General features: G+C 52.8%; 1 protein-coding gene across 1 annotated transcript in view; it reads left to right on the top strand.

Annotated features, from left to right (window-relative positions):
* Positions 1–1,158: 1,158 nt before the first annotated feature.
* Positions 1,159–26,805, top strand: part of CPAMD8 (C3 and PZP like alpha-2-macroglobulin domain containing 8) — a 96,813-nt gene continuing 71,166 nt past the window's right edge. Inside the window, exons 1-12 of the mRNA XM_082651268.1 lie at positions 1,159–1,283; positions 4,805–4,956; positions 6,667–6,689; positions 11,766–11,931; positions 12,016–12,068; positions 15,499–15,516; positions 15,914–15,968; positions 16,982–17,095; positions 18,197–18,281; positions 20,037–20,145; positions 22,589–22,816; positions 24,953–25,123. Coding sequence (XP_082507394.1) covers positions 1,192–1,283; positions 4,805–4,956; positions 6,667–6,689; positions 11,766–11,931; positions 12,016–12,068; positions 15,499–15,516; positions 15,914–15,968; positions 16,982–17,095; positions 18,197–18,281; positions 20,037–20,145; positions 22,589–22,816; positions 24,953–25,123 — 1,266 coding nt within the window. The 5' untranslated portion in view covers positions 1,159–1,191. The remainder of the gene's footprint in view (positions 1,284–4,804; positions 4,957–6,666; positions 6,690–11,765; positions 11,932–12,015; positions 12,069–15,498; positions 15,517–15,913; positions 15,969–16,981; positions 17,096–18,196; positions 18,282–20,036; positions 20,146–22,588; positions 22,817–24,952; positions 25,124–26,805) is intronic.

Here is a 26,805-nt window from a genome sequence, read left to right as displayed (position 1 = left end):
AAGGAGGAGGGCAGAGGGGCAGAGTTTGAGCAAAGGCTGGCAGTGGGGATCGGCACAGGGTGGCACAGGGCATCTAGAAACTAGGATGAGGTGGGAGCCACCAGGGCAGCCTCAGGGCAGCCCGGTGTTTGGACTTGGCCTGGATAAATAGAGACCCGGGAGGATTTGGGGCAGGAGGGCCATATGGTCAGCTCTAGAGTTTTAGAAGTAAGACCCTTGTCCCTGCAGGGGTCCTCACTAGAGGGACCACCTGGGACAGTTGGGGGGTAACTAGAGGAGGGACAGGACTTGGACATGACATAAAAAGTTGGTGCCCCCTTCCAGAGGGACCTAAAACAGTGAGGCCATCACTGAGTTGGGCACACTGGGAGGGGCAGGAGGGGGCACCCTGCTCTCCGAGAGGGAAAGTGAGGCCCAGAGAGGGAGGGGCCTGGCCTAGGGGATTTGTGGATGGAGGAGGTGGGGAGAGGGAAGAAGCGAGGAGCGGCAGTCAGGCGCCTGGGGGAAGCTGCGGGTCTGAAGTTTCATCCCTTGGCCAGCCTCCGTTTCCCCAAAGGGCTCAGCTCCTCCTGTGAGTGCACTGCACAGGTCGCCGGGTCCAGGCTGGGGCAGGTGGGGGGTGCCGACAAGGTGCGGGGTGAAGGCGGCGCGGAGACCGAGCGGCCCCCGCGTGGGGCGGGGCGGGGCGGGGCCGGGCTGGTCCGCGGGGTGGGGGCGGCGGGGAGGCGGCCAGGCAGGGAGCTCGGAAGGGGGCAGTTCGGGGCGGGGGCGGGTCCGGAGAGGATGCGGGGCCGGGTTGCGGGGGGCGAAGAGTGGGATGGGTCGGGTCCGACGAAGGGGAAGGGAATGGGTCAGGTCTGGGGGTGCGTCCGGGCTGAGGGCGGGGCGGGTCCCAGGAGATATTGGGGGAGAGTCGGTTTTGAGGGGGGGGATGAGTCCCGGGAAGGGAGCGGGGGGAGGGGGCGGGACGAGGTCCGGAGAGTGGGCGGGGCGGGAGGCCGGGAGGGGGTGAGCGGGGCGGGTCCGGGTGGGGGCGGGCCCGGGGACAAGGCGGGTCCGGGGAGGGGGCTGGTCCCCCGCTGCCCCAGCCTAGCCGGGCGCGGAGTTGGGCGCATGGCGCCGGGCGCACTGCGCGGGGGCTGCGAACAAAGGGCCCCCTACCCGGGCGCGGCAGCCCCGCGGAGCCGGAAAATGTGGGTCGCCCTGCTCTGGCCGCTGCTCCGGCTCCTGCTGCTGCTGCTGTCGCCGCGGGACGGCGTGCGCGCTGTGCAGCCCCAGGCCCCGTGAGTAGCCCCGGGCGACGGAGGAGGCTGGCCGCCTTCTCGGGGTGGGGGTCGCGGGGTCTGGTTCAGAGACGCAGCGACCTGTCCAAAGCCACACAGCCTCCGGGCTGGGCGGGACCTAGAATCTTGACCCCCTAGCCGCCACGAGTCGGACTGGGAAGAGGGTAGCCTGAGGCTTCAGAAGTGGCCCCGTGGGGGTACAAGGACTCCTCAGAGCTAAGGCGGCGAGGCCCTCCCCCCATCCCACCTCGCTCCCTTGGTGTGACCAGGGCTGTCTTCTTGGGTGGCGATTTCCAGTTGTCCGTGGCTTGAAGGTAAGAGGTGCGTGTCTTGGCTGAGAAATGGAAGGAGAGACCTGTCGTTCCGTTTTCCTTGGGAGGGCGTGGGGGGGGGCGGAGGAAGTGTTTATTTTGCTTCCACATTTTTCTTGAAGTTTGCTTACAGAGCTTCTGGTGAGTTGACACAGTGAGGAGGTGAATTAACTAGCTGCTAAGGAGAATTTCCCATGAGTTGGCTCCACAGGGACTATTCGCAGACCTGCCAAGTTTGGGTGAGCCCTGCAGGGTTGTGGGCTGGGAGGGGGCCTGCCTGCAGCTGCTCAAGCTCAGCCGTTTCGTGCAGACCGGCCTTTCTGAGCCTTGTTCAAGCAGCCCTTGTACAGGAGTTCCCAGAAAACAGGTCAGCAGTGAGACTAGGTGAGCGGAGGCACCTCCCGTGCTGCTCCTTTGGATTACAAGTTTGAAAAGTAAGACACCATGCTGCAGTTGGAACCATGGGGTTTACCTCCCCTGGGCCTTGTGAAATTGGAGCCCAGCAAACTTTTGACCTGATGCTTTCAAAGCTGGTATCCCTCAGGATAGCAGTTTTCAGCCAAGGGGCGACTTTTGTCTCCCTGGGGTCATTCAGCAATGTCCGGAGGCATGTTTGGTGGTCACGTCTAGGGGGAGGCCATGCGGCTGGAATCTACTGAGTGGAGGCCAGGGATGCTGCAACACATCCTGCCATGCACAGGACAGTCCCCAGCACGAAGCATGACCCTGCCCTCCATGAGAGACCCCGCCTTATAAGGACCAAGTTCAGAGTCCCTGTGTTGCAGAGTTTTAAACAGTTCTCAGGAGTATTTGCCTCTGACTAAAGTTGCCCTGGGATCTTACCTACTGTTGAGTCAAATGGAACTCCCGTGCTGGGAGACACACAGTGACCAACCAGGGGTCCAGATTAGCCGACCTCTAAGCCAGAGCCATGGCGCATCAGCCCGAAGGGTCCCGTTTTAGGAATAGCCCCGGATACCCACTTCTATGATCCATCTGATTGTATTGTGAGGAATGCCTGATGCCAGAAAGCCCCATGGATTTGCACACTGTTATGAGACCAATACTGTCTACACTTTACCAAATACCACCCTTCCCAGGATGGGACCTTCCAAGACCAAAGGATGAGAAGCCAGTGTCAGCCCAGATGGCAGGGGTGTATCAGGTAGACAGTGATTGGCTGGCGAGCCCTCCAACAGCTGTAATTCCTGAGTCGCAGGGAAAGTTAATTTGGTTCCATCAGGTTCTCTGGGCCTTTGAGTGAAGACCCTAACTCAGATCTGGATAAGGGCTTTAGAAGTGCCCAAGGAAAGTGAACACGTGGGTTGTGTATTTCCCCCAGTACTCTTCCACACTCAGCAGGTGCTATGTGGGAGGCCCTGGGGGTCATCTGGGAGCTGGGCAGAAAGTTTCTGTCCTGAAGGTGGCCGTATTCCCGTGCTGCAGTGGGGCAGGACACACAGGAACCGAGGGTCATTGCCCGTGCAGGTCGGTGTTAGAGTTCAGATAGTACACATCACGTACGTGGGGGTGACTGTGTGCTCCAGACAGTACAGTTACGTACCCAGGATCATTGCGTGCTCTGTGCACCGCTGAGGCCAGACACTGCACAGGTGACCCCAGGGTCATTGCACCCTCTGGTCAGTGCTGGAGCTGGATGGTGCACATCACACATGAAGCAAAGGTCTTCCCATGCTTGAGGCAGTACATGTCTGTCCCAGTGTCACTGAATGCTGTGTTTGATGCTGGAGTGGGACAGAACATATAGGACGCAGGGTCAGTACACATTGTGGTCAGTGCTGGGTCTGGACAGAACATCCATGAAACCCAGGGTCGTTGCATGCTCCGGCTGGTGCAGGTACATACCCAGGATCAATGTATGCTCTGTGCATGGCCAAGGCCTGACACTGCACAGAGGAGCCCTGTCATTGCAGGCGCTTGTCGGTGCTGGAGTCAGAACATCGGACCCCAGGGTTACCGGGTCCAGTCACTGCTGGGCAGTGCACCTACGAAACTAGGGTCTTTGCACACTCTTATCAGTGCTGGAGTGATATAGTACATGGCATGTCTCGAAGGTCCTCTTCGTGTATGGTGTGTGGTAAGGGTCTAAATTCATCTCTTTGTGTGTGGACCTGGGGTTGTCCCAGAGAGGATGTTGAGAAATAAAAAAACCTCTCCTGATCTCAGCGTTTGCCCAGTGTTTTCCCTCTCTCCTGTTTCCTCCTGATGCCTGTAGTTCTGCACCGTTGGAATCGTGCTGCCTTTGCTGCCAGGCTCCTGGCACTTGCCATTGCACTGTGAGTGGGTCACGTGGTTACGGATGAGCCTTTGTGATCTTCTACCTAAGGCTGCAAAATAACGGGGAAGCAGGAGCTCAGGTGGGGAGGACCTAGGCCTCCAGGTCCGGTGCCATAAGGGGACCCCAGGGCCCTCTCCTGCCTAGGCTGTGTGATCTGGTGCACGTTCCTCCTCCTTCTGCAAGGTCAGCCTTCCTGTCTGGAAAACAGGATAATAACACCTCTCTTCCAGAAATGTCTTCCCAGTCAAGCTGAGTCTTTTGAGAAAGAAAGAGCTGTTTTGACTCCATTGTTCACAGTGCTTTTCCTGTTTCAGGCCATTTAGTTTGTCTTTAGGGTCTTATTCTTAAAATTAATGCTGCAGGTAGTTCCTTGCTTCTTTCCACTGGGGTCCAGACTCTGGCTGCCTGGGTTTGTAGCCTAATCTCTCACTGACTCGGGCACGTGAATTGGCTGCTCTGGGGCTTAATTTCTGACTCTGGAAATGGGAGATGTTAGCACGTCTCACGGGTGGCTTTGAGGATGAAGTGGGATCCTACCAGTAACTCAGTCTACAGGGGAGAGTATTTTAGTTTGTGGGTGTGGCATGTGCAAAGGTCCTGTGGCAGAAGGAGCTGCGAAAAAAGTCCAGAGGCCATAATGCCGAGATCGAAGGGGGTGTGGTTCCGGGTAGATCCAGAGAAGCCAGATTCTTGCTTACTCGGGGCGAGGGGAGGAATTCAGAGGTGAACAAGCCTCAAGGAGCTCACAGGTTGGTAGGGGACACGGACACATAAAGTGACAGTGCCATTGGAGTGTGTGGTCAGGCATAGGTGGGAGTCCACCTAGGGTGCACCCTGATTCAGCCAGGTGACAGTGAGGCTAGGGATGAGTCAGAACCTTTGGCCTTCACTGCGGTTCTCCTCTTCTGCAGGGGCTATTTGATCGCTGCACCCTCCGTCTTCCGCTCAGGAGTGGAGGAAGTCATCAGTGTGACCATCTTTAACTCCCCGAGGGAAGTCATGGTCCAGGCTCAGCTGGTGGCCCAGGGCGAGGCGGTGGCACAGAGCCAGGGAGCCATCCTGGGTAGGTCCCTGGGGTGCCTGACCAGGCCTTTCCCTCCCTTTGCAAAGTGGTCTTTAGGGCTCAGGCAGTATCGGCATTGCTTTGCTTCCTTCTCACCTCACCTCCAGAACCCTGGCAGGAGTAGGAGGACAGGTTGCATTCTCCTCACTTTACAGATGGAGAGAGTAAGGCCCAGCAGGGGAAGCCACCTGCCCAGTCTGGGAAATCAGAGTTCCTTGTTCCTCAGCAGCTCAGGTTCAGTGGGTGCAGATCTGGATAGATTTGGGCACCCTTTCGTGCCAGTTTTGGCTAGACGTGGGAAGGGGGCCCAGAGGGAACCTTGTGACCTTTTCAGATCCTTTGTTGAGCTTCTAGCACCCCTGTGGTGTTAGACCCGGAGCTGGGCTCACAGCCAGCCTGCCACTGAGTTGAGCTCAGGCCCTCAGCCAGCCTCTCCCTGGCTCTCCTTCGTAAACTGCAGACAACAGCAGCGTTGGCCTCTTGGACAAAGTGTGGAGACCAGGCCCTGCCTTAGGGCCTGTAGTCCAGCAGGGCAGGTAACTCATTCATCATGCAGGGTGTGGTGTGGCCACAGGAGACACCGAGAGATGATGTCAGGTCTCCCAAGGCCAACAAGGCAGCCTCTGTCCCCTGGGAGAGGGAGACCTGGGTAGGCTGGAGAAGTGCAGGCAGTCCCGAATCCACTGGCCAGTCCTGAAACCCAAATCAGGTTGGCTTCAGCAACAGAGAGTTTATGGGCTCTTATAACTGGAAAAGTCCCCTGGCATCACTGGCCCAGTCTCCCAGCTCCACTCTGGATGTGCCTGTGTCTCTCCAAAGCAGGGAGGGACTGGCAGTTACAGGACCTTTGGGCAAAGTCCCAGGATTAACTCTGATTGGCTCGTGTTGGGTCATGTGCTCAATCCTGAGCCAATCCCCGTGACCAGAGGGAAGGCCTATGCTGATTGGCCCATGTGGGTCATGTGCTCAACTCTGAACCAAGTCCTGTGACCAGGTGGACGGCCCATGCTGATTGGCCCATTTTAGGACATGTGCTCAACTCTGAACCAATCACTGTGTCTAGGAGGAAGGCCTATGTAGATCTGCACAGAGCCCCAGGGAAGATGGGCAGAACCCACTAAACCTTAAGAATTAGGAGTTGGGTAGGTGGGCTCCTCCAAGAAAATCAGCAGGAAATGGGGGAAATGGACACTGGGAGGCAGAAACAGTAGATGCCTAATTAAGTCCTGGAGGCCAAAGAGCCTGGAGAAGTGTCAGATGACAGATGACTCAGTTTGGGTGGAAGAGAGAGGTAGATGGAAGACTAGTTAGATCCATTGGAGTGAGGTCCACTGGGGACCTCAGGCTCCTCTTTTTTCTCTCCACCTTTCTCCTTGTTCCTCTCCCGTGGAGTTTTCTCTTTGCTCCCCTCACAGCTTACCTTGGGCAGGGGCCAGGGGTGAAGTGAATAAAGTATGCAGGCTGGCCAACCTTCCCCTGAATAGCTCGGCTTTGTCCATGTCCTCCGGTCTTCAGTACTCTCCAGCTTGGAGGAAACCTCTCACTTCCGCCCATCCCAGCCCAGGCCAGACCAGCATGACCCAGGGTGTGTGTTTGTCCACAGAAAATCCCTCTGGGTTGAGAAAGCCCCTGTTTGTAAGGCTGCAGCTCAAGGAGGCAGGCAAACACAGCTCCTGATTTAACCGTTTTCATTTTATTTTCATTTTTTAGATAAAGGGACGATCAAACTCAAGGTAAGCTATGAATTTTTAAAATCAGAAACCCTACCTTGGAAATAAAGAATTGAACTGGAATGGAACAAGAGAAGTTGCATGTGTTGTGAAAAGAATCATTAATGGTGATGTTAAAAAAAAAAAAAGAATAATGAAGGAAAAAACAGTTTACAAAAGGAGAAAGCTCAAAGCTCACCCATAATCCCATCCCTCATACTTTTCACTTTTTCATGTTTCCCATAAATCCTTGTCCACATAAAGACATTTTCTTTCATAGTTGCAGTTAAAGGGTATATTGTTGTCTGTCATGCCATTTTCTCTTCACACGTTGCGTAAACATACTTCCGTGTTTCCAAGTCTATAATTGCATCCTATTGTAAATAACATCCCACTGCATCTCTTTCATATACTAATTTACTAACACCTCCCCCTCACACACACATCGCTTGTACATAGTTAGATTTCTTTCTTGTTTTCAGGGTTTTGATAATGTAATCCAAAAGTTGAGAGCATCTTTGTGCGTAAAGCTGTTAACGTACTGGATGCCTGCCTTAGACTGAACACCCTGAAAGAAGAGCTACCAAATTAGGATCCAAGGCTCTTGCTGTGTCCTGTTTTGTCTTGGAAGACACAGCAGTGCACGTGCATGGTACCACCAGCTATACGTTAGAGACCAAATTGCCCTCAGCCTTGTTGGCATTGAATATTATTATTTTAAAATTATTTTACATACCAAACTACAGGTAGGTCATTCTCTGACATGGGTTTTTTAACTGGAGTCCTTGGATTTCAAGGCAGTCGTAAGCCCTGAAATTGTCGGCTTTTTCTGGGTTAGCTAGTCCTTAACGCTTACCAGATGCTCAAAGGAGTCCCTGAAAGGATGGGCTAAGTAGAGAATCATTCCAAATTGTAATGTGCTCTCTCCCAGTGATTAGAATGAAGTCCGGGGCGGTTCCTCTTCCATGGGATGGGATGCATCATTAGTGTCTCATTGCTGTGGGGCAGTGGTCTTCCTGCCCTCTTGTCAATGTTAGAATTCTTTCTCTAGAGTTCTCTCCCGGGGGTGAGGTTTGCAGGGTCTGGAGACAGTTCTGGTTGCCACAGCTTGGGGGGCAGGGTTGGAGGTTGCTACTGGCTTCTAGTGGGTAGAGACCGAGGATGGTGCTCAAGTCCTATAATACACAGGACAGCCCCTCCGCGGAGAATGAGCCAGCCCCAGATGTCAGCATTTGGAAAACCCTGGATCAATAGGCTAGAGTCGCCCTTGCCGGCTTCCTGTGAGCAGATCTGCTTTCTTGTGAATCAGAATGCAGGGCTGCCCTGTCCACTGACAGATGAACTACTTAGGAAAAAAGAAAGCCTCGTGTATTTTATTTAGAGAAGTACTTTTACTAAAGCATATTACTTACCAGAAAGAAAAAAAAAGAAAGAAAGAAACCAGGGCTGCCCCAGCGGGGTGAAGATTATGCTCTGTCCCTAGCCACCGCACATAAGAAGGCACTCTTCACAGGCGAGATGCTGTGGATTTGTATAAGAAACCAGTAAAGGGCCATATAACTTTGGGAGAAGGGTCGGGGATCCCTGGACTGGAGACTGTCAAAAGGGTCTTGGGATCCTCAGCATTTAGAAGAGCTCTGGATGAGCCTTTCTCAACTTGGGGGGTGGGGAAGGATGCTCCCCTCCCCCGCCGGGGGACAATGGCAGTGTCTGGAGATATTTCTGGTTATGGTAGCTGGGGGTGAGGGTGCTACTGCCATCTAGTGGGTGGAGGCCAGGGATGCTGCTCAACACCCTACAGGGACAGGACGCCCCCGTCCCCGTCACCGTCACCGCAGAGGATGATTCAGCCCTAAACATCAGTAGTGCCGAGGTTGAGTTAAGAAACTCTGCTCTGTGGAACCATGATGTGGGCCTCAGACAAGAGAAAAGCTGCTCTTGTGGCTGTAGGACTCCCCTGCCCATTACCCCACCCACTCCCCAGCCGTGCCTGCCTTGGGGACCTGAGTGCTTCCGGGTACAGGGTTTGGAAACCCGTGTTGTGGGGACCTAGTGTTGCCACTGACTGCCACGGGCAGGCTCTACCCGGTCTGTGTCTCGCCTCGTCCTTCTCATCTGTGCAGCAGCGAGGATGCCGGTAAGAGGCCCTTGATGGAACTTTCAAGAAAGCGTACCTAAAACCTCGTGATATTTGTTTTATTCCGATTTTTTAGACTTAACCCGTGCATCTGTGTAACAAATGCCTTAAGCATCTATTCAGTTTCAAGCAGGAAGTTGGCCACATTCCCTGCTCTCAGCCACCAGCCTTATTGGTGATGGGCAAAGGGGTGGGTCAGACAGTAACCCCCCAATTACATAAACATGATCACCTCAGAGAGTAGCAAGTGTCCTATTTTAGGACACTAAATGTTAATCAGATTCTAACATTTTGTTTTAAAATGTGTCAGAGAAAGAGAATGCTGAGGAGTGGGGGGTAGAGTCCCATTTTATATGGCAGCAGGGTCCCTCTGAGCTGAAACCAGGAGGAACCGACATGCAGGAATCTGGGGGCAGGGCATTCCAGGCAGAGGGAACCACCGGTGCAAAAGCCCTGGGGCAGGAAAGAGGCCAAAAGAGGCAGCCAGTGGCCTGGAGTGGAGCCAGCCAGGAGCTCCCATGAATAGTGGGAGGGAGATTTCCAATCTGTGGAATCAGCCTTCACCTGAATCCCTCTGCTTCGGATGGTTTCCATTTAGGAGTAGAATCGTGATACCTGTCGCCACCAACCATGGGTGTCTACTGTGTGCCATGCCTTTAAGTCCTGATCACCCATCTGCACAACAATGTGTCGGAAACTCAGGGTCTAGTGAGTCTGGTGGCTTCTCTCTCGGGTATGTTTGGTGGATGCCTACGGAGTCCGGTAATCTGGGACCCCCACCCAGAGCCCCAGGGGCCTCTCCTGCGTGGAGGGGCGGGGAGCTGGGCGTTCATCAGGGCGGTGGATCGGCCTGCCGTAGGACTGGCCCCTCCACACAGCCTTCCCCAGAGGACAGCCAGCCTCTTTCCTTAGCTGGGCCCCAAGCCCCCCACCTTTGTACTCAGCTGCCAGCTACACCAACTTTGCCTGGCCGCCTCCCTTGCTTGGATCTCGGCCCCCCGAGTCCTTGGCTGTCACTGATGCTAAAGGAGCAAATGTGGATCACTGAGGTCAGGGGTGGGGATGGGGGTCAGCTCAGTCCAGAACCTTCCGGCAAGACCTCTGAGGGCTGGCAGGTGCAGGACCAGGTAGGAACGCCACTTTGAGCTGAGACTTGATTGGAAACGGCAGCTCTGCAGCTTTCAAGACCCGGGGCGGGTCACTTCATGTCCCCAAAGGTCACATCTGATCCTTTCTGTTCTCAGGGGCAACTTCTTGGTCCCAGCACCCACGACACCCCGCTGGCACACAGCCCCTCCCCCCCTCCCGCCAGCTACTTCCTACCTGTCCATGCCTGCTCCCCTGAGTGGCCTGGGTTTTTTTCCTCCTTGCATGGAGGTCTTTGGCTGGTGCTGAGTGGTTTCCAGAAACAAAGGCAGGTAAAGATTTGGGGGTCAAAGTAAGGGGATTATCCTCAAGTTCGTCCTAAAGGTTCTCAAGGTTAACTGCAGTTAGGAGGGACCCCAGAGTCCTGAGACGCCCCATCCCGAGGGTGGCAGGTGGGCAGGCAGGCAGGCAGGGTCCCTCTGATGCTGTTCAGAGCAGACAAGAGAGGCAGCCAGAGACAGGTGCTGGAAGGATGGAGAAGGTCCTGGCATGCCCCGACCTCATCCATAAAATGGGCACACTGGTGTGAGGACCGGTCAGATAATTCACCAGGATACTTAGCATGGTTGATTGCTGTGATGGTGACGAGGACTTTTTCACCCCTTGAGCAATCACACAGGTGGATGCTGACAAAAAACTGGGAGAAGAACACCCTCGCATTTGGATGGTCTTAGGAGCAGGTGGTGCTGTAGCTCCCAGTGTGAACTGATGACCACGTAATGTCCACCCGCCAGGCACCCAGGGATGGCCACGAGCATCGCATTCATGGCACATGGTCACATCCAGAGTCGTGACTTTTGTTTGCTTTAGTCACAAAAGGAGTTTCTGTAGGTTATGACTCACATGCATGGGTATTCTGCTCATAACTTAAAAAGGAAAAAATGAGGGAATTATGTAGGGTAGTTTCCATTCCCTAAATGTTGGAAATTTTGCCCTAGAAGAATTTGAACTCCAGTGTGAATCCTTAAGACTGCAGTGGGTATTATTATTTTTTTTTAATCCACCTAGGTGGCCAAAAAAATCCTCTTTTTTTTTTTACCACTTTCACCATTTTAAAGTGGACAGTTCAGTGGCATTTAGAACATTCTCACTATTGTGCAACCACCACCCCTGTCTAGTTGCAGAACATTTTCATTACCCAGGAAGGAAAGCCCATCCCCATTAGCTGTCACTCCCCATTCCCCATCTCCCTCCAGCTCCTGGTGCCCAATAATCTGCTTTCTGTCTCTGTGGATTTGCCTGTTGTGGACATTTCATATAAATGGGATTGTATAATGTGTGTGCAGTGTTTACAGAGAGACAAAGCACAGAGGCACATGCACTCTATACATATATGAAATATGAAAATATACATACATAGGCATACATGTATTCATATGTATATATGTATATGAAGGGACTAGGGTCTCCGTACCTCCCAGCTTACCAGCTATGACTGCATTTGGGTAAGATGGGAGATAATTCTTGTAGCTCTACAGGGATGAGAATATCTTTGCAAGCTTGCAGTGTCAGGAGAGGAGAAGGCTCTGTCTTGTCAAGCTACACCAGTGTTTCTCATTCTCAGCGCTGCTGACAGCCGTCCTGTGCATCACAGGGTCTTGAACAGCATCCCTGGCCTCCACCCACCAGATGCCCAGTAGCGCCTGCTCCCCGGAGCTGTGACACCCCAAAAATCTCCTGAAACTGTTGAGTGTCCCCTGGGTGCACAGTTGCCCCTGGGTGTGCTCCCCTGCCCTAGACCTCCATGCTGCTTTCACAATACCTGGGTACCTTCCAGGGTGACACCCCCTGCCCAAAGCTCTGTGCTCTGCCTGCAGGTGCCCACGGGCCTCTGGGGCCAGGCCCTCCTGAAGGTGTGGGGCCGTGGTTGGTGGGCAGAGGAGGGCCCCTTCTTCCACAACCAGACTTCAGTGACTGTGGACAGCCGGGGAGCCTCCGTGTTCATCCAGACCGACAAGCCGGTGTACAGGCCCCAACACCGAGGTGGGTGGCCAGTGCGCGCCGGGGGGGGGGGGGGAGGGCCAGCCATGGCCTGGAGCTGCCACACGCCTATGTCCTTTCTTCCAGTGCTCGTCAGCATCTTCACTGTCACTCCAGACCTGAGGCCCGTCAGCGAGAAGGTGAGATTGGCTTCTAAAACCGTGGGCCCGGAACATACCCACCTGGGTTCGGCCTGGCCAGGGCCACCATCCACAACTGGCCTTTCCCCCTGCCTCTTCCAATTTCTACCTCCATTCTCGGTTTCTTCCCGGGGCTCCACGTCCCTTGGGGGACCCAGGGGAAGTTCTATGTGACAAGAGTGCTTGTGGGCATGCTTCCTCCGCAAGGGGCACCAGTGGTCCCCGCAGTGGCCAGTACCCCTCTGTGCGGGGTCGGGGCCGTGGCCCATCATTTAAAATCTTAATAGCCCTGCATTTATTTAACGTTTATTAGAAACAAAATATAATTGCCACTTAAAACCCACCGTTTCTCCTTCAAAGTAAATACACTCACATAAAAAAGACATTGATTTTCTCTTAATTTTTATTTGGAAATAACTTCAAATGTACAGAAAAGTTGGAAGAAAGTCACAGAGAACTTCCCATAGGCCCTTCATGGAGCCCAGGGGTGGGCAAACTTCCTGTAAAGGGCCAGGTGGTAAGTATGTTCGGGTCTGCCAGTCAGAGGGATTCTGTCACAACTTGAATGGACTCAGCTACAGATAGCACGTGAATGAATGGCTGTGCCTGGGTGCCAATAAAGCTTTATTTACACAAACAGCCAGAGGGACGGATTTAGCCCAAGGGTCATAGTTGGCCAAGCTCTGATCAGGAACAGAGGTTCTCAAACTGGAGTGTGCAGCAGAACCACCTGGAGGGCTTGTTCACATACAAGTTATTGGGCCCTCGCCAGAATTTCTTTTTTTTTTTGTGATACGCGGGCCTCTCACTGTTGTGCCTCTCCCGTTGCGGAGCACAGGCTCCGGACGCGCAGGCTCAGCGGCCATGGCTTACGGGCCCAGCCCCTCTGCGGCATGTGGGATCTTCCCGGACCGGGGCACGAACCCGTGTCCCCTGCATTGGCAGGCGGACTCCCAACCACTGCGCCACCAGGGAAGCCCTCCCCAGAATTTTTGATTCAGCAGCTTCCTGGATGGGCCCCAAGGATCTGTATTTCTAACAAGTTCCTGGTTTCTGCTGCTGCTCTGGGGAACCCACTTTGAGAACCATGTATCTAGATTCACCAATTACAAAACATTTTATTATATTTATGTGCTTTCAGTGTGTGTATATACATATATGTACATATACATGTATTGTATGTATATGTACACACATAGTTTTAAAATTATTTTAATGATAAATCATTTGAGAATAATTTGCAGATATCACATCTCTTTGTCCCCGAACACCTCCTGTATCCTTTAAGAACAAGAACATTCTTTCATACAACTAAAGTACAATCATTACATTTAGGAATTTTGACATCGGTACAATAATATTATCTAATACAGAGTCCATATTGTTCCAATAATGTCCTTTATAGCATGTTTCTTTGCTGGTCCAGGACCTAGTCTCTGACGACGTGTCGAATTTAGTCGTCATGTCTCTCGCATCCTTTACTCTGAATCAGCTCCTCAGCCTTTGCCTGTGTTTCACGGCGTTGACATTTTTGGAGACTCCAGGCAGTTGTTTTGAATGGTGTTCCCCAGTGGGCTGGTCTGCCGGCTTGTTCTCTGCGATCAGGTTCAAGTTGTGCGTCATGGGGGAGGAGCCACAGGAGCCGTGCTGGTCCTCCCCAGTGTGTCATATCCTGAGGTACCTGACGGTAGTTCAGATAGAGTCTGCCTGGTTTCTCCCTGCAAAAGTCACTGTTTCCCCTTTGTAATCAGTAAGTCATCTGTGGGGGACACTTGAGACTGTGTGGACACCCTGTTGCCAGTCACCATGATCACCCGCTAGTTCTAGCCTCCACAGATGAGTTCAGAATTACATGAATCAAAACTTGCTATGATGCTTGCAAAGTGGTGATTTTTCCAACTCTGTTGCTTCTTCTGTATTTATGAGTTGGCATTCTGCTGCAAAGAGGCGCTTTCAGAAGGAAAGAGATCGTAAAGGAAGAGATTTAAGCAAACTGTACATATCCAGAGCAAAGATGGGAACGCAGTCTGGGGTGACTCCAGTTGAGGGATCCCCGAGGGGTCACGTGTATGGTGGTTACTGCATGCCAGGCGCCGTTCTAACACTTGGGGCACATGATTGAGCAGAGCGGACCCAGACCCCACCCCAGGGGGCTGGAAAATAATCCTGCAAAGTTCCCCAGTGGGCCCCAGCTTAGAAGCACAGTTCCATCGGGTGCACGCAGCTTTTTCTTAACTTTCACCAGCCCGAGTTTCCACATTACTTTTTTCATTGGATCTTTGAATGCACTTGCCCACGTTTTTGACACAGCCTTGCAAACTCACCTCAGTGCCTGAGGTCCTTCTGCCAAAGGAAGGCTTCATACCCAGCTGCCCCCTCCTGGTGGACATTTGCTTGTTTCCAGGTTTTGGTCATTGTCAGAAATGCTGCCACGATTGTTTTTATGCTCAAACCTTCTTTTTCACTGGTGTGTCCTTCCTTAGGCTCAGTTGGACCCCAGGAGTGGGATACCGAGGTCCACGGCCAGGGAGGTTTTGAAGGTCCCAAACGTGTATGTTTCTGAGCGGATGGTGCTGAGTCCCTGTGCCCAGTTGTTTTAGGGGGTCGTCTGCCCACAGCCTTCCCCGGAGAGGGGGCAAGTTGTGCAAGCAGTTGACCTTCACCGGAGTCAGTGTTGACTGTTCAGTGTGACGTTGATGGAGCTAGAAGCCAGGCTCCAGGCAGGTGCTGGGGGTTCAGGGATGAAAGCGTGCATTCCAGACCTTCAAAGAACCTGGCATGATCCCTTGAAAAAACAACCCAGCTGCAACCTGGGAGGGCTGCCTGGAGGAGCTGTCCTTGGTTGGGGCGTGTGGGAGTCTGGAGAGGAGGGCAGGGCTGTGATGGGGAGCCAGGAACACAGAGGTCCTGGATGGGGCTCGGCCACCCTCATTGCCAGTGGCCACTGTATGAGTTTGCTCAATGATTTAAAGGGCAGAAATGTATTCTTTCCCAGTTCTGGAGGCCAGAAGTCTAAGATCAAGGTGGGGGCAGAATTGGTTCCTTCCAGGGACCGTGAAGGAGGGATTTGTTCCGGGCCTCCCTCCTTGGCTTGTAGCTGGCCATCTTCTCTCTGTGTCTTCATATTGTCTTCCCTCTATGTGCATCTGTGTCCAAATTTCCCCTTCTTATGACACCAGTCCTATTGGACTGGGACCTATGCTAGGGACCTTATTTTAACTAATCACCACTATCAAGACCCGTCTCCAAATAGTCACATTCTGAGACCCTGAGCGTGAGGACATCAACGTGTGAATTTTGGGAGGAGGGGGACACCATTAAACCCATTACAGAACCTGTGCCTGTCCCGAGGGATGAACACTTAGCATGCACGGAGGGCTCGGGTCTTATGGGAGGGTTTGCTCACTGCCTCTGTCTGTCTCTGTTGCAGCTGGAAGCTTATGTCCTGGTGAGTGGCCTGCCCCTCTGCAGCTGGCTCAGAGACAGTTAGCCCGCTCTCTGCAAGACCTGGTCTGTTTTTGCCTAACATCCACCCTCTGGGTTGATCCCTGCCTGCCTCGGCACCCCATAGACTGGGACCTGGTCCATCCCGATCCCTGGGTCCACCCTGGAATAAGCTGAGCGTGTGTCTGTCCATCTCTTTGTAGATTTGCATGCAGCTCCCTAAATGAGGAGGCAGGCCAGCCCTTTCCGCCACCTTGTCCTCAGACAAGTCCCTTCTATGCCCCGAGCTTCTGTTTGCCCCGAGCTCTCTGTTCTGCCTAGAGGGCAGGCTTGGAAGGTCCGCATGCACACCGGGCACGCACAGGCTGCCTTGAGTTTACTGTGCATCCGTCCCCCTGCAGGACCCCCGGGGCTCACGGATGATGGAGTGGAGACACTTGCAGCCCTTATGCTGCGGTAAGCCTCTCTTCTCATCCTCTCTCCTAATTCCTTCTGTGGTTTGGGGGCTGCACCTTTGGGTGGCAGATGTGATAAACCTTCCAGGAAAATAGAATGTGCTCTGTCTGGGCACCTGCCGCTCCTTCCCTGCAGCGTTGGGACCCTCCGCCCACATTTCTGTGTGCCTGGGATCCCAGCTGGGGATCCTCCTGTAACTTGAGATCTTTCTGGAATATCAGGGCCTTGTTTGTGGGCACCCCCCACCTTCCTCCTGCTGCAGATCTTCTTTGTCCTCATCCCCAACGCAACAGGAGACAGTTCTTTTCCAGCTGGGAGTCAGAAGGCTTTGCTTTGCCTGAGGAGTTGGCATTTTTTTCTTTCTCTGTGACAATAAGGGCCATGTAATTGACATCTCCCTTTGTGCTTCGGCCCTAAGGGAAGTGGAGTCCTGGGAGAGGGGAGCCGTAGGTGGGGCTTGGGGAGACTGAGGACAGCTGTGCACCCTCGACCTGGGAAATGCACAGACATGACAGACCCCTGAGTCCTGCTCGGGGGCTCCTGGCCCCCGCATGCCTCTGTGAACCAGACACAGAGAATGGGGTCTCTAGCCGCCGTGTGGGCTGTGCAGGTCTCCTGGCCTGGCCTTGACCCCTCTCCACGTCCATTTCGCTCTTCCTGATTCTGAGATGCCTAGAGAGGGCTGCCAAGTAGGGACAGGGCTTGTGTGATTCTCTGTCACCAAGGGAACGACTTGTGCGGGGAGCAGAGCTGCCTGCGCCTGGCCTTGGCCTCAGGGGTCCCCCAGGAACGCAAGGTGCAGTGTCTCGCTGCTTCCCCTTCAGACTGCAGAGGTGCTTGTTCTGCGCAAATCCCCGCCAGCCTCGGGTGGCTTCTGGCTTCCCCGAGGGACTGCTCGGCCGGGGGGAGGCGCAGGGCCCCGGGGCGCCTCTGCCCTGACCTCACCACCAGATGCCAGGCCCTCTGCACACTCACTTGCCCCAGGATGAGGGGGGGCGTCTCTCTTCACACAGGCATCACCAACGTGACCTTCCCCTTGTCTGACCAGCCGGTACTGGGAGAATGGTTCGTTTTTGTCGAAATGCAAGGCCACGTGTACAACAAGTCCTTTGAAGTTCAGAAGTATGGTAAGTCGGAGCATCTTAGGACCCTAGGATTTCAGATCTGGGAGAAACCACAGCCCTAGTGACGACACACACGACAAGGGGGAAGATGGCCGGAGCCTCATTCACTGAGCGCTCAGTAGGGCCAGGCACGATATGGAAGGCTGGGCCTTTGTCATGTCCTTTAAAAAAAATTGTAAAATATATGACTTCATACGAGTAGAATCATAAGGTATTTGTCTTTTTGTGAGTAGCTTATTTCACGGAGCATAATGTCCTCAAGGTTCATCCGTGTTGCAGCATGTGTCCGAATGTCCTTCCTTTTTAAGGTTGTCACTTCCTTTTGTTCTTTCATCCTCGTCCTGAACCTATGAGGCATCTCCATTTTACAGATGGGGAAACTGAGGCTGAGAGAGCTGTTAAGGAAACTGCTTAAGTACTAAGAGCTGGGGAATGAACCTGGGCCAGAGCCACATACTCTGCTTCTGTGCTAAAATTCTCCCTGATGGGGTCGAGGATTTCTCTTCCTTTCACGAGGCAGGTCTTGGAAGGAAAATCCTTAGAGGTCAGGGTTATGGGTTGCAAGCAACAGAAGCCTGGTGCAGACCCAGTAAGCAGAAGGAAAGGGTTATAGGCTCGTGTAACAAGCTCTCAGGACCAGAGTCTTCATGTGTCCTCCGTTCTGCTCCTTGGTGTCCATCTCTCCGTGGGCTGTGCAGGGGGACGAGCTGGCTGGATGTGCCCAGGGCGGCAAAGAGTGACCTTTCCAGCTGCAGGCACCCTCAGGATGCCCCTGACGGGTCCAGAAGCCTGGCTACTTGTGCACCCCTGGGATGGGCTGCAATTGGCTGCACTCAGTTCAGCTGGCCTAAAACTGATGATACATGGCCCCCTGAGAAAAACGAAGTGCTGGTCCCCCAAAGATAGGACATAGATGCGGCCGGCAAAACCCCCAGAGAGCTGCCCGTGCTCAGCAACGGGTGGTGTGGATTCCTATGGTGTCAGCAGCACAGAAACCCCAGAGGTGGCTTTGTGTTCCTCCCTCCCACATCTCCAGTACCCTTCTGGGGCCGCCCCAGTGGTGGAAGCCATCCTGCCTCCCTCCTCTCTGCTCTCTCCCTTCAGTGTTGCCGAAGTTTGAGCTCCTTATTGACCCGCCCCGATATATCCAGGACCTGGACACTTGTGAGACCGGCACTGTGCGGGCCAGGTGAGAAAGAGGCGGCCACTGTCGGTGAGCCCTTCCCACTGTGGGCACGCCCCTCCCCTAGGACCCACCCCTTCCCAGCAATGCTCCTCCCCTAGGACACGCCCCTCCTCCAGAGCACACCCATTCCCCTTAGGACTTGCTCCTCCCCTAGTACTTGCCCCTGCCCAGGGAAGCCCCTGCCCCTAGGACATGTCCCACCCCTAGGGCATGCCCTTCCCCAGGGCACACCTCCCAGGCCATGCCCCTTACCCTGTGGGCGGCATCCGCAGCCAGTGGGCTGACCTACAGCCAGTGGGCTGACCCGCCTAATGACCAGGCTGTTGACGGAGCCCGATGTGAGGGTCGACCAGAGGGAGTCAAGAGGCTCTGTCCCTTTCTGGGGCCCCTGGGGGAGCCCTACATGGCCCGTGTCCACGCCCCATCTCTGCCACCTGCCGGAGGTTGTGGCTGAGACTTCTCCCTCGTGTGTCTCCCCTGGCTGCGTGTGTTTTAAAATCCAGGGACGTGGTGGATACACACATTTTTTTTTTAACATCTCTATTGGAGTATAATAGCTTTATATTGTCGTGTTAGTTTCTGCTGTATAACAAAGTGAATCAGCCATGCGTATACATATATCCCCATATCTCCTCCCTCTTGCGTCTCCCTCCCACTATCCCTTTCCCACCCCTCTAGGTGGTCACAAAGCACCGAGCTGATCTCCCTGTGCTATGTGGCTGCTTCCCACTAGCTATCTATTCTACACTTGGTAGTGTATATATGTCCACGCCCCTCTCTCACTTCGTCCCAGCTTAGCCTTCCCCCTCCCCGTGCATGTCCTCAAGTCCATTCTCTACATCTGTGTCTTTATTCCTGTCCTGCCCCTAGGGTCATCAGAACCTTTTTTTTTTTTTTAAGATTCCATATATATGTGTTAGCATACGGTATTTGTTTTTCTCTTTCTGACTTATTTCACTCCGTATGACAGGCTCTAGGTCCATCCACCTCACTACAAATAACTCAATTTCGTTTCATCTTATGGCTGAGTAATATTCCATTGTATATATGTGCCACATCTTCTTTATCCATGCATCTGTTGATGGACACTTAGGTTGCTTCCATGTCCTGGTTACTGTAAATAGAGCTGCTGGATACACACATTTTATAGTCCAGAAAATACTATCAAAATTCTGGGTGTTATTTTTTAAATTTTGCTCCAATTTTGCCCCTGTGTCCCAGTAAGCAGGTGTCTCCACTGCATCAGGCATGATATACATACATTGAAGTATTTTACCAACATCCCTGAGACGATGGTTTTATTCTCATTCTCCCGGTGAGGAAACCAAAGCTCAGAGAGGTCAGATCTCTGGTTCAAAGTTGAACTCCCTGGGCACTTAAGCCCAGCCAGGCCTTCCTGTTGTCCATGGTTGCTCGATCCTCTGGGCTGCCTTGCTCCAATGTGTGGCCAACCTCAGTGGTTGTTTCATATACCCTGCTGCTTTGCTCCAGAGTTCTTCTCTGACCCTTGGTCTCTTTTTCTGTCCAACATGAGGCTTGGTGCAGAGGAACACAGGGCCCTGACATGATCTGTCCTTACTCAGGGCTACAGGGAGGGCTGTAAGGGTGGAATGTAGGATGGGAAGCATCCCTGGATTAGCCACTGTACCACTGATCACATCTTGCTGTGCCTGGCCTTCCTGAAACTGACCCCTCCCCCACTGTCCCCTGGGCATCTCCTGCTTGTGAAACTTACTACCCTTTGTCCTTTTGTTCCAGGTATACCTTTGGGAAACCTGTCTCGGGGACTTTAACCATCAACATGACTGTAAATGGCGTGGGGTACTACAGCCAGGAGGTGGGGCGCCCCATCCTTAGGACCACCAAGGTGAGGAGCAGGAACCCCGACCCACTCGGTGGGTCCCTTCCCACCAGCTTCAGCTCTGTGATCGTCCGTTTTATTTTGCTTCCCAAAACAGTTTAGATGGTGGGGATATTCCGATGATAATATTCCTGCAGGCTGAACATAGAGGCTAGAACATATAAAGAAGAAGTAATAAAGTCGACTTGTCCTCTGATAGGCAGACACAGCCACTATTGGTATTTTGATGTGTTTCCTCTTAGGATGTTGTGTGTAAAGTTAAAAAAAAGTTTTCTTGAGACATAATTCACATATCATGTAATTCAAATCCCCATATAGAATGTACGAATCGGTAGTTTTTAGTATATTACAGAGTTATACAACCACCACCATACAGTTTTAGAATATTTCTGCTAACCGTCCCCCCACCCCCGCCAATCTCTCACATCCTTTTGCAGTTAAGCCCTGTTTGCATCTCCAGCCCCTGGCAACCACTTACTTACATGCTTTGTCTCTATGTATTTCTGGACATTTCATATAAATGGAATCATGCACCATGTGACCTTTTGTGTCTGGTTTCTTTCACTCAGCCTGATGTTTTCAAGGTTCATCCACATTGTACTGTGTGTAGGTACTTCATCCTTTTTTATGGCTGAGTAATATTCCGCCGCGTGGTTGGACCACATTTTGTTTATCTGTTCGTTAGCTGACGGACATTTGAGTTGTTTCTGCTTTTCGGCTATTACGGATGATGCTGTGAACATTCACGTACAAGTTTTTGTGTGGCCAGATGTTCTCATTTCTCTTGCATTTGGAATCCCTGGGTTGTATGGTGTGCAATTAAATGAAGACCACCCAAACAAGAACAAGCAAAGGCTATTTATTCGAAGCTTGCAGCAAGGGAGCCAGCCACCGTCACCTGTGTTTGGCAGAGACTCAAAGGCAGGTGGAGAAGTGGGAAGGCTTTATAGTGAAAGAAAGGGAAGGCTTCCAGTGTGCCGTGATGGGAGGCTATTGGTGTGCAGAAAGTCATGGGCGGGTAGCTAGAAGCAGGCATCCAAAGTGATTGATGAGGGGGTGCATATTGGGCTCTTTCCAATTGGTCCTAAGATGGAAGTGGGAGCTAAAATCAGAAAAAATGTCAGTTATGAATCTGGTCCTGGCCATTTGGGGCTTGTTGTGACGGGGGTTATGGTTTGGTTGCTATTGAGATAGGGGTCTGACTTCTTACAAGTCTGACTTATAGATACAGTTGGCCCTCCCATGTCTGAGGCTTCTGCATCCCAGGATCCCAGATTGAAACTCTTTGAAGTTGGTTGAATCCGCAAATGCGGAACCGCGAATACGGAGAGCCGACTGTAATGGGTTGGCTTCCTTGCTGGTGCCTGCAGAGTGTGGGTCCGAGTTCTCTTTTTTTCTGTATTATCTGGCCCTGGTCCATTTGTATATTCAGTCTCTCAGTGGTGTCTCTCTGTTTAGTTGTTTGAAGAACTCCCAGACTCTTTTCCAAGGTGGCTGCATGATTTCACGTTCCCGTGCGTGTAAAGTTTTATAACCTGGCTTTTGTTTTTCTTTTTCAACCTAACATTAAGTTGTGAGTGTGCTACTATGTAACATCCACACACATCTTGGAGATTCTGTGCCCCTGCAGGCATTAAACCTGTCAGCGCCACCTCCTTCCCATTTCCACCCGAGGCTACTTCTTCATCCATTTGCCGCCTGGGATGCGTCCCCCCTCTCTGTCCCTGAGGCTTCTCTTCTGTGGAGTAGACACCCTGGCCCCTCACCTCTTTCGTGCCTGGTGTTGGTGCCCTCGGTGTCCTAGCCGTTGTCCCTGGAGGCTGCCCCTGGTGGCTCTTGCCTTAATTTTCTCCTTTGCTGAGTAATTCACTCCACAGCTGTTTGTGGATGTGGATTATTTGCCAGCCTCTGCCCCCAGGTCCTGAGATAGGGGTTGATCGAGGGGGTTCTGTACCCCGGGCGTGGGAGGTGAGCCCGTGCTCTAGAGTGTGGCTGACCAGGTTCAAGTCCCTGCCTGCAGTCTGGCCCGAGGGGTTGTCTCACCTTCTGCCCAAGGAGCTGACTCCCTTCCTCCTGGGACATAATGCACGTCCAGCCAGGGATTCAGTCCCCACGCAGTGACTCACGGCATAGGTCGGGGGGGTCACCGAGTGTCCCCCTGGCCCTCCAAGCCACCAGAGCCACCTACTTTTTTTTTTTTTTAATATTTATTTATTTGGCTGTGCCTGGTCTTAGTTGCGGCACGCGGGATCTTTGTTGGCGGCATGTGGGATCTGGTTCTCTGACCAGGGATCGAACCTGGGCCCCCCAGATTGGGAGCGTGCAGTCTTAACCGTTGGACCGCCAGGGAAGTCCCCAGAGTCACCTACTTGAGCTCTGTGCTTGCGAGTCGTCTCTCAAAGCCACTCCAGCTCCCGGCGAGCACGACCTGTGTGTTTCCCGCCTCCAGATCCACGGCTCCCAGGACTTCAACATCTGCGTGAAGGACATGATCCTGGCCGATGTCCCTGAGCACTTCCGGGGCACCGTCAGCATCTGGGCCATGGTGACCAGCACGGACGGGAGCCAACAGGTGGCTTTTGATGACTCCACCCCCGTCCAGAGACAGCTGGTGGATGTCCGGTACTCCAAGGACACCAGGAAGCAGTTCAAGCCGGGTCTGTCCTATGTGGGGAAGGTAAGCCCTGGGCGTGGTGCCCAGCAGGGGCCATCAAGGTCACAGGCTCTGCGCTGCCTCCCAGCCCAGCTCCTGCCCAAGGACCGCTGTGTAACCACTGCAGTGCATGCCGCGGGCCCCACAGCCGTGACTTGGCCGAATACTACATCGTTTGATTGTGCCAACAGAACTTTTGCCCTCTCGGGATCAAGGGACTGCTTTGCTGAGTGCGATGAGAGCTGGTACCCAGGGCAGGGGACACTGGACATTCTGCTCCACCTAAAAGCATGGTTTCCTTTAATCCACATAGTTAGACATTCCCGTACCTAGAGCGTTAAACCATGATGCTACGTATCCACTTATTATTATTTTTTTAACATCTTTATTGGAGTATAATTGCTTTACAGTTGTGTGTTAGTTTCTGCCTTATAACAAAGTGAGTCAGCTATACACATACATATATCCCCATATCTCCTCCCTCTTGCATCTCCCTTCCATATACACTACCAAACGTATCCACTTATTAAATCACCTTCCTTAACTGGGTTGACGTTACCTCTGGATGACTTAATAGCTAAGTCCCTAAAAGGCAGATCCCCATCCCTGAGACAGACTGATTCAGATCCCCTGTGGGGAACAGCATTTTGAACAAGCCCCCATCTCCCTCCCACCCACCACACCATTTTTTCTACACAGTAAAGTTTGAGGTGGCTAGAAATTCGAGATCCTTTTGCTGAACTGGGGTATCTGTGTTTCAATTGCAGCTGAGGGAGTCAAGGCCAGTGGAGCCTAGCATCACCTCAGGGGGAAGCTGGCCATGCCCTCTAACCCCTGCCTCTGCCCAGCACCCACACCCGTGTCCCCTTTTATGTTCCATGGGTCACCCACAGGATCCTAGCGGTCTGTCCTCATGCTGTGTCCTGCTTCTCCTGCTCTGCTCTGGGACCTCTCTTTTCTCCTCCATGATGAGATCTCAGCTCCCACTGTCCCACACACAGAGACACGGCTTGTGTGCCCCTGGCTTTGAGGGTACCAGCTTGAGTAGAAGCTAAGGCACCATGTGCAGGGTCAGATGGTGTATGAAGAAGGGGCTTGGAGCTGTCCATTCAGTGAAAGGGGAGCATTTCACCTACACGTGAGAAATTTTCTACTGTCTGCCTTAAAGAACGGAGCTGAAGCTGGTCACCCCATCACCAGATAACCTACACAGTTGAGGGGTGCTCCAGGGTCCTTCAGGAACCACTGACCGTATTTCTTCACAATATCTGAACCCCTCATTCTGACTGCCTTTTCTACCTGCCTGAATGAGTGAGGTCTGAGAGTCACGTGGCACTGTCCGTGGCGTTGCCCGCCCCATTCCTACCTGGCTGTGGCACCAGGAGAATGGCTGGCATGGGGTGATTTGTGCCTTGTGACTTCTTTGCCAAGTCTAAGGTCATACAAGTTTTCCCCTACGTTATCTTCGAAGTGTTTTGTAGTTCTAGCCATTACATTTAGGTCTCTGATCCATTTGGAGTTAATTCTGGTATATGGTGTGAGGTAGGGGTTCAGCTGCATTCTTCTGCATGTGGAGATCCAGTTGTCCCAGAACCACTTATTGAAGGGATTGTTCTTTCCCCATTGAATGGTCTTGGCACCCTTGTCATAAATCAATTGACTATAGTCTTTTTCTTTTCTTTTTTTTTGCTGTGCCACTCGGCATGCAGGATCTTAGTTCCCTGAGCAGGAATTGAACCCATGCCCCCTGCAGTGGAAGCGTGGAGTCCTAACCACTGGAGTGCCAGAGAATTCCCCCTCACCATATTTTAATCTTATTTTTTGAATCAATTGACTATAAATGGGTGGATTTATATCTGGACTCTCAGCTCTTCTACTCTACTGGTCTGCATGTCTGTCCTTATACCAGTACCACGTGTCTTGATTACTGTACCTTTGTAGTTAAGTTTTGAAATTGGGATGTGTGAGTTCTTGGTTCTTTTTCAGGACTGCTTTGGCTGTTTGGGGCCACTTGTAATTCCGTATGAATTTTAGCATTAGATTGTTGATTGCTGCAAGGAAGCTGGCTGGGAGCCTGCTGGGGGATTGGGTTGAATCTATAGATCCGTTTGGGAAGTGTTGCCACCCTAACCACGTTGAATCATTGGTGACTCCTTCCAGGTGGAGCTGTCCTACCCAGACGGCAGCCCGGCTGAGGGGGTGACGGTCCAGATCAGGGCAGAGCTGACGCCGAAGGACAACATATACACCACCGAGTCTGTGTCCCGGGGTGGGCTGGTAGGGTTCGAAATCCCCTCCATCCCTGTGTCAGCCCAGCATGTGTGGCTGGAGGTGGGTGAGTCACCTAGACCCTTGTCATTCAGCCAGCAGGCATGGATTTGGCCCCTCCTCCAGGCCATGCTCAGGCGCTGGGTCAGTGGACCTGGGTCCTGCCCCTGCCCTGAGGGAGTTCAAAGTCTGACGGGGGAGGCTGATAGTGAGTCAGATAACCCGACCACCCCAGAGTGAGGCGGGCGGCTGAGAAGAGATGAGGGTGCCTGGCTCCTGTGAAGGGATCTTCCCAGGTGGACTCCTGACGAGGGGGAGGTTCAGCCAGGCTGCTTCCAGGAAGGTGGAACAGCATATGCACAGCCCCAGAGGCCCACAGTCCTAGTGTAATGGGATCCTGCAAATGCCCAGCCAGCCAAGCCATTTCAAGAAGATATGGAGGAGGGAGCCAGTGGGGCTTCCCCTCACCTCACAGGGGTGCTCAGGGCTTACCCAGAAGGCAGTCTGTCACTCCAGTGCCCATAGTGGGGGAAGTCTGGGCGGGGCCACAGGTGGGCAGACGGGAGGTGATGATGGAGAGGACACTGAGCCTGGAGCTGTGGAGGTAGAATTGGCAGGACCTGGTGTCTCCTTGTCAGGGGAGGGAGGAGCAGGTGTGGTAAAGAGGATGTCCCAGCCCTCACCTCTCTAGCTGGTGGTAGGCGTGGTGGCCCCACGGACACTGGGATGGTGGGGACAGGAGGTAGCTGGGAATAAATGTGTGGGTGGGAGCCGAGGACACTTGTGGTCACTATGTCCCCTGTGGGCGACATGTCCTTCAAGACTTTTTTTTTTTTTTTTGCGGTACGCGGGCCTCTCACTGCTGTGGCCTCTCCCGTTGCGGAGCACAGGCTCCGGACGCGCAGGCTCAGCGGCCATGGCTCAGGGGCCCAGTCGCTCCGCGGCATGTGGGATCTTCCCGGACCGGGGCACGAACCCGTGTCCCCTGCATCGGCAGGCGGACTCTCAGCTACTGCGCCACCAGGGAAGCCCTCCTTAAAGATTTTTAACAGCCAGGGATCCCCAGGCCACCAACACTTTTTACCACCTGGCTACAAATTTGGAGGTTCCTGCTACCCCACTACCTTACAATTACAGCACCTGTGGACGTGTAACATTATATTTATTTCAGGTGTTCAACATAATGACTTAACATATGTATATATTGTGAAATGACATCACAATATGTCCAGTTACCATACACAGTTACACTTTTTTTTTCTTGTGATGAGAACCTCTAAGATCTATTCTTTTAGCAACTTTCTCGAATGTACAAAATGATATGATTAACTATAGACACCATGCTGTACATTACATACCCAGGACCGAATTTATAACTGGAAGTTTGTATTTTTTGCAATTACAGTTTTATCATAGCAAAATGATACAACTTAGGACCAACCAAAGAGAGAGACACACATGCATAGGACGAGAGCTGGGAGGGTCCCAAATTTGTAGCTTCGTGTGCTGTCCCCATGGAGTTGGGACACGTCACCCTCCTGACACTACACAGAGCACTGCCAATAGGGATGCTCACTCCCACTTTGGTGTCCACAGTTTTCATTGGGGTTTCACTACATAGGCTTGATTGATTAATCATTGGCCCCAGGACTGAACTCAGTCTCTAGCCGCCTCCCCTCCCTAGAGGTCAAGTGGACACCACATCCCGTGGCTCAAAGCCCCAACCCTCTAATCCCATGATTGGT

This window comes from Grampus griseus (genome assembly GCF_964374135.1).
Source record: "Grampus griseus genome assembly, chromosome: 3".
Lineage (NCBI taxonomy): Eukaryota > Metazoa > Chordata > Mammalia > Artiodactyla > Delphinidae > Grampus > Grampus griseus.
The sequence above is the reverse complement of the archived record's forward strand: the minus strand, read 5'-3'. Positions and strand labels throughout refer to the sequence as shown.